The sequence below is a fragment of the Argentina silus genome (genome assembly GCF_951799395.1).
Source record: "Argentina silus genome assembly, chromosome: 12".
Taxonomy (NCBI): domain Eukaryota; kingdom Metazoa; phylum Chordata; class Actinopteri; order Argentiniformes; family Argentinidae; genus Argentina; species Argentina silus.
The window spans coordinates 15,837,716-15,845,215 of NC_139666.1; the positions used below are offsets into that span (position 1 = coordinate 15,837,716).

Consider the following 7,500-nt stretch of genomic DNA (forward strand, 5'->3'; position numbering starts at 1 on the left):
CAGAGCGAATAAGCTCTGTCACGATAGGGGATATTTTGCTAATGAATGACAGCCACAGCTGAATAAGGAAACCTTGAGAGGAACCACTCTAGAAGAGGATAGTATGTACTCCTATCCTATACGTACCCAGCTGGTAGTGGTCGATCTTCATGGTAGAGTTGGTGAGGGAGCCAATGATGGTGATGATGGAGACCTTCCTTATAGCCATCTCACACACACTCTCCAGATACTCATCCCTCTGTTGGACATACATACTGTTCTCCTCACTGGGAGAGGTGATGATCTGGAAGGAGGGAGAGAGAGAGAGAGAGAGAGAGAGAAAGAGAGAGAGAGAGAGAGAGAGAGAGATAGAGACAGAGAGAGACAGAGACAGAGAGAGAGAGAGTGAGAGAGAAGAGGGTTAGCTACATTCACACTCACTGTTGAATTGCATAAATGAAAAACATTCTCTCTCTCTCTTGCTCTCTTTCTCTCTCTCTCTCTCTCTTTCTCTGTCTCTCTCTCACTGCGCTATGGAGGTTGTGTTTACATTAAGCAGCAGGGAGAGGATAGGGCTGTGTTTTCCCACCCCGCCCACGGCACTGCTATGATAAGACTCTAGACAGGCTGCAAAACACCGCCATACTGTCTGTTACAACACTGCCATGCAGTCCAGTCATGTGGTTATGTCAGCGCTGTGTACTTAATGAATATGGATGTGACTATATGTCCCTACTGTGTGGTAACAGACAATAATGGCAATGACAGCCTACGGTATGAATAAAAAGTGAATAGAACACAGTATCATTACAAATAGTAGGGGTAAATATGAATACACTGCATAAAGAAAGTTGAGTACCAATATGAAAAGAATAAGTCATACAGTATGTGGTGCTTACCACCAGCCGTCTCCTGTTCTCAAAGTAGTCCAGGAAGGAGGCCAGGGATCCTTTAGGTGGGGGAGGCTTCTTGGTGGGCTTCTGATACTCCTCTTTCTCATGGTGCTTTGACACCTTCTTTCCGCTTTTCTTTCCGTTACTCTTCCCCTCCTTTCCTGCCTTCCCCCCACGCCTCTCAGCTTTCTCTCTTTTGGCAGCCTTGAGCGGTTTGTCGTTCTTTTTCTTCTTCTTGTCGCTCTTGTCGTGTTTGCCCTTGCCCCTCTTGGCTGGGCTGACCTCTGTGTTGACCTCTGTGTTGACCTCTGTCTCCTCAGGTTCGCTGGCGGTTGGCCTGCTCACCTCGTACTTGTCCTCATACTCATTACTCAGCACCTTAACTCAAGATAACACAGTACTTTATTGATTGAAAAACTGATATGAAGTGCTATGTTTTTTTAATAGTATTGTTTGAGTGTGGATCATCCACAGTTCTGTAGACATACAGTATATGACTGTATTTTGTATCCATCCCCAAAGGGAACATCAGATTGGACCAGCTAATACAATAGATGGAACAGATTGCAACATTTAATCTCAACATGAACATAATAAAGACAAAGCTAAAATGACAACCTTATTTCCAGTCTACTGTACTACCTTTGACCAGAGCATCGTACAGTAGGGCTAGGCTGCTATATAAGGCTCTGCTCTAAAACTACATTGTATAGTGTAAATACCTTTCCTCCTCCATTCTTCCTCTTGGTAGGCTTGGCCTTGGTGGGTTTGTGTGGGGTGGGCACCACTCCTGCCTGCCTGCGATTGTTGGGGTCTCTGCCATCCTTGTCAGTGCGGTTATCCCCTGAGGGGGTGGTTTTGGGTGGGTATCTGTCCCTGTCCCTCTCCTTGTCTCTACGGTTATAGTAGATGGGTTCTGCTGTGGTCCTTGGGGCTGGCAACCAGTGAGCTGTCGTCTGGGCTTTGGTCGGCCTCTGAGTTGTGGTGGTGGTTGTTGGTCGGCTGGTTGTAGGTCGTTTTGTTGTGGTGGTTGTGGTTCTTCTTGTTGTGGTCGTTGTAGGCTTTGTTGTAGTTGTCGTCGCTCGAGTTGTGGTGGTTGTGGCTCGCGTTGTGGTTGTTGTGGCCCGCGTTGTGGTTGTAGTGGGTCTTGTTGTGGTAGTTGTTGTTGGCCTTGTTGTTGTTGTCGTTGTTGTTGTAGCGACAGTCGTTGTAGTAGCCTGTGTGGGTCTCCTGAATGGCTTCCTCATCACCTCCTTCTTGTCTGGCCGCCTCTCTATGGGTGTGTCTACCTGTACACCTGTCGAAAAAGAGAATGTGAACAACACACACTAGACTCATTAGCATCAACTATCCCCATGCATTGTGTTACGGTATAGAGCATCAAGCTGTTGGTGTTATATGAGAGTGCCCATCTGTCTAAATGATTTCCATCAAAACAAATGACAGCCTCTGAAGAAGAGGTGTGATGCTTTTTCCATTGTGAACCATGTTAGAGGTTGATGTGTCTCACCAGTTGTCCCTGAGTTGCTGGCCCCCTCCTCCACCTGGCCCTCCACTCCCGCCCCTTTACACTTCTGGACAAAGCCCTTCTGCCTCATCTTCTCCATCTTACGCACGGGCGCCTGGTCGATCACCTCATACACGGCCTCCAACCTCACAGGGTATGGGTACCTCTCCTCCACCTGCAGGGTCTTCCTCAGGAGAACCATCCCAAACTTCCCTGTAGAGAGCAGTTGGCACATGTCACTGTCTACAGTTCAGATTTCATTCACTTTCAATTAGGAAATTATTTTTTTAACAGCTTTGTCAAAGTATAGCCTAGAACATGCAGAACAAAGATAAACTTGTAGCACCTGCTGTAGCCTCTAATACAAAACAAACACCCCACCAAAGATATGAGTGTGCTACCACCTGTGGTGTAGGTCCAGAACAGATGCCTAAATACACATTTAATTTATACAGGGAGGCTACACAGGGATGATGATCAAGTTGACCCATAGACTCCGATCTTTTCAGTTTGACCTATTACCCTCACTGCATATGGATAGTATTGGGAGAGGGGAAGATGATCCTAGATCTGTGTCTACAGGCAACTTCTCCCCAGAGCTATACTCTAGGTTACCTTTCTCCAACTTGAGGAAGGTCATGAGGCGGGGTATCAGGGCTGTGTCCAGTGGCTCCTCCATCACCTTGCCCTCGGTGGTGATCCTCCTCACCTTCCCCCCCATCTCCCCTTCCTGGTGGAACATTACGATCTGTTGCACGTGCCGCTCCGCCAGCTCGCAGTACACGTCAGGTTTCAGCAGTGACATCATCAGCCGGTAGTAACCGTCGGAGTCGTGAGGCGCCGAGATCACCAAGACACGGTTTTTTCCCGCGAAGCTCGCCAACAAGTTAGGTGAGCCAGCGCTGCTTGGCATCCGGGAAAGTCTAGCCCTTGCCCCGGGAGTGCCTTCATCCTGAAGCATGCCAGGCTGGAGTGGGCGACCAGCCTGCCCAGCTGCCCTCATTCTTGCCCCTGCCACTCTCCCTCCTTGCCCAGCCCCGGTCCTAGTGGGGTTACCAGTGCTCTGGTCAGACTGCATGGCCTCCCCTCGCCTGGCGATGAGTCCAGAGGGCACCGAGGCAGAGCCAGGGCGGACACCGGCGACAGTGCGCTCTCTGCCCGCTGCGCCCGGCTGCAGGCGCCCGAGTCTGGTGCGCCGGCGTAAGGGCATCCGTCTGAGGTGCGCCTGTTTGTCTGCATCACCTGCCCACGCTAGCAGGCCCAGGAGGGCCAGACCCAGGACAAACGCTCCTCGCATTTTGGTGGGATGTCAGTTTAAGTAAACACTCCAAATGAGAGAGAGAAAAATCCAGTTATGGACATGGGTCTTTGTGCGTCTTTAGTGCATTTATTTGTATACAATAAATAAAGTCCAGGTGATAAGAATCGAGTGCAAGAGACACGTTTTGTGTTGTGTTTCAGAGCATACCTTTACTTTTCGCAGCGGAACACCCAGTAACCCAGAACCCCACTGTCCGTGTCAAACTGACAACCACATTAACACTGTCATGAAACTCAACTCTAGAGGTAGGAAACTATTTGAATCAACCAAAAGCAGTGACTCATTGACGTTGTCAGCTCTATTCCCCAAAATAATCCGGATATTTATAAATCGTTCATCCAAACTTCCATCTTCACTTTTCGTGGCATCCAAAGATTCAACACACTATATGTCCTGAGAAAATGTAATGCAAGGCAATTGATGGGAAAGTTTCATATCACTCCATTACTTCTAAGTATACTGGTCAGTTATAAATCCACGCGTTCAGCCACGTTAAGCCTATTGTAAATTCCCTCAACACAAAGATCCGTATTATTACTACGTCCGTTATTTATTTCCATTGGACAATTAGCTCGCTTTGTTCCGTAAAAGTGAGGCTTTTCCATCTATCCAGGAGAAAGGCAAAACACTTTGCGCAGGCTGCGTCCGGATTCAGCAGGAAACTGCACAAAGTGGCTGTATAACGCGCTTCCCTTCCCCGTCTGCTTGCTCTCGTTGCCCGACCCGAGTTCTGGAAGCTATCCCAGAAATGTCCACATCAACTTCAGCCTCTGGACTCTCCTCACTGGCGCTTGCGACCCACGACCAGCCCCTGGACAGTCGGTTGCCAGTTGAGACTAAAATCCACCCTTTACTGGAAATCTATTTTTTTTTCTCACTCATTTGGGAAACGCTTTCTGGAAGGACGCAAGCGAAATAGTTGATAGTCAATGAAGTCAGAAGACTACAGCATCACCTTTTAAAAATCAAAGCGTACAATTCAGCACATGAATGAAGTTATATTTTATGATACATGTTAACCAAAACATTTATTGCAACTGGCAACCCGGCTGGAGAGAACTCCCTGGGAAGAGAAATGACCATAGCAAAGCTGAAAGTCAAGTTCCTCCCATAAACTCCAAGGAGAAAACGCCTCCTAATGCCCCCCTCTCCTTGCCCAATTACCATTGCCTTTGATATATTCCAAAATAGACATGCTTTCCCGTACCTCATCCAAGAGAGGCGAATGAACTGGTGCATTTGAAGCTAGATGGACATGGATCATTAAGAACAGAACTGAGAGCTGTGCTATACACTTAGATTGTGGGATGTTGGCAGTCATCTACTTCCCTCTAAACCGTGTGTAGCCTACTGTACACTCAAACTAACAGGATGCAATTATTAAATCATTATGCTACAACCAACATAACATAAATACAATTTAACCCATTTGATATAATCCTAGCTCACGACAGACTTCCAACAGCCCATCCCAGTGCACTGAGTCTGTGAGTCTGCATGTGGAACCTAGTTTGGCCTCCTCTAACTTGCACTGGCTCCTTGTCCTGGACCCTCTTGTCAGCAAACCACACTGGACTGGACCTGAGCCGTGACCTCTCCCAATGCACTGGCACTTACAGTACCCAGCCCAAACACTCTACTGCCTCCGCATTCAGTAAAACGGACCTCTCTGTGCATCGCCATCATAATGCTACGAAAGGGAACTACAGCACAAAAAGTACTGTATACGTGGAAACCAGAAGAGTATCTTTTAGGAACATCTCCTGATTTATTACATGTCCACATTGTTACATTGTATGCTTAAGCACAAAGTACCATGGCTTTTCTCAGCCACAACCCCCCCCCCCCCCCCCCCCCCCCCCCCCACATTATGAATTTCCCACCAATACTGTTCATTGGGAGCTGTGCGCTGTCTTGGAGGGGTGTAGGTTTGGGTTTTATATCTAAGAACCTGTTACCTTTTTTGTCAGGGATATTGAGGAGCAGCTGGAAATAATGAAAATTCCTGGCCAGTGTTTTCCATTGATGCTAAACTAATTAAAATGTTCCTAAAGGACCATCAGCCATGCATGGGCCAGCCCAGCCCTGTGCACCCCAATCAGACTGCTCTGACCCTACACACACTCACACACACATACGCAATTATCAGAGGACGAAACCTGGGACTCAACTCAACTTTATAACCACTGAGAGGGATGAGAGAACGTCAGCCATACTGTTATTGGTGGGGAAAACCCCATGATTGTTTTCGAGGAAGTCTTTTGAGGGAGTCTGGAAACAATGGATGCTTCACAGTCAGTAGATAATGAGAATCACATGTAAGTTCCCCTGACACTAATACTAAATACTAACGTTTGCCTGGCATGATGATAAGGGTTCCCCAACATCCAGTGTTTCTCCTGATGTCTTCAGATAAGAACTACTGAGAGATGAGATCAAAGCCTTACAGTATATGATCAGATGTCTACATCATGAACAGTTAGTTTGACTGTGCTGAGCTGTGTTCTGCAGTGCAATGAGGGCGAGGCTGTGCTGGGCTGGGCTGTTGAAATCAATTAGTCTACAGCCTTTCCCTGCCTAACCCTAACCCTGCCTCCTTTCTGACTACAAGGTCAGATCAGAACCAGCTTGAGCATCCAGAGACCATCAGTAGAGCCCTCTATGTCTTACACTGTAATTACAGTCCACATGCAGAAACACAGGGATTTTTCAGGCCACTAAAGAGCACACTTTGAATCCTACATTGAAACGATTTGCACGACTCCAGCTGAACCATGTGTTTTATTTCCATCCGCAAAGGCCCTTATTACAGACCTTTATTACTCAGGCACATATATGTGTACATACACACACATATCCACACACGGACGACTGTGTGCAGGAAGCAGATAAATCAAGGGCTTGGGCAGAGGTTTAGGACACATGCATTGACTGACTCACAGTGCACACATGAAGTAAATGAAAGATTTGCTCAGTCCCACAAGCCCTACACACAACAGATGGTGGAGTGTATGGCTTGGTCTCTCTAGTCCAGGGCTACTGAGGACCAGACGAGAGAGGATATCCCCTATCCCTCACTTCTAGGTCACCAGAGTTTAGAGTGCATCTGGGGTCAAGCAGACGTAACACCCCTATTGTCCTGACTGGGACTGAGCCTGACTAGCCTTTCCCAAGCTCTCTCTGAGGGTGACTCACAGTGTGTGTGTGTGTGTGTGTGTGTGTGTGTGTGTGTGTGTGTGTGTGTGTGTGTTTTTATATGGGAAAAATAAGATAAATCTTACATCATTTATCATATTACTAACTCCCTTTGACTTTCCTTTGCCTCTTCATCGGTGTTCTCTCGTATGTCATTCATTTTACGTAATTTATTCTCTATTTTGGTTCAGATTGCTGGCTTCTCTTTACCACAGAGCCTGTGTTCAAATCAGACTGTTCCCTCTATCTGACAAAGCCCATAAATCTCCCAGTCATCTGTGCTTCTCATGTTCTGCTCGAGAGATGTGTGTAGAGATGTGTGTGTGTGTGTATGTGTGCACCGACATACCAGCATCTTGCTCAGATTTAATGCTTGCAAGTAAAACCGTGTGTCAGGAATCAGGATAGTGATAGTCTCCTTTCATATCCTCTATAAAACTGTTAAGCTGGGCAGACTTGCATGAGTGCATGGGCATTTCCTACATACCTCACTTTAACATCGTTATGGTTCAGGGGATGTGGTCAAAGCTGAGCATTAACTGTTTACTTGGTACTGTTATGACAACGTATAGGGAGGTACTGTATACACACTGTGTATGTCTGAG

At 47.0% G+C, this 7,500-nt stretch overlaps 1 protein-coding gene across 1 annotated transcript in view; it reads right to left on the reverse strand.

Annotated features, from left to right (window-relative positions):
* The window catches only part of ccdc80 (coiled-coil domain containing 80), a gene marked incomplete at its 3' end in the record, with an annotated part of 11,280 nt that extends 6,893 nt beyond the window's left edge, over window positions 1–4,387 (reverse strand). The window contains exons 1-5 of the mRNA XM_083682246.1: window positions 2,995–4,387; window positions 2,383–2,592; window positions 1,595–2,169; window positions 879–1,250; window positions 127–283 (exon numbers count right to left, since the gene is read on the reverse strand). Coding sequence (XP_083538372.1) covers window positions 127–283; window positions 879–1,250; window positions 1,595–2,169; window positions 2,383–2,592; window positions 2,995–3,676 — 1,996 coding nt within the window. The 5' untranslated portion in view covers window positions 3,677–4,387. The remainder of the gene's footprint in view (window positions 1–126; window positions 284–878; window positions 1,251–1,594; window positions 2,170–2,382; window positions 2,593–2,994) is intronic.
* Between the last annotated feature and the right edge of the window lie 3,113 nt (window positions 4,388–7,500).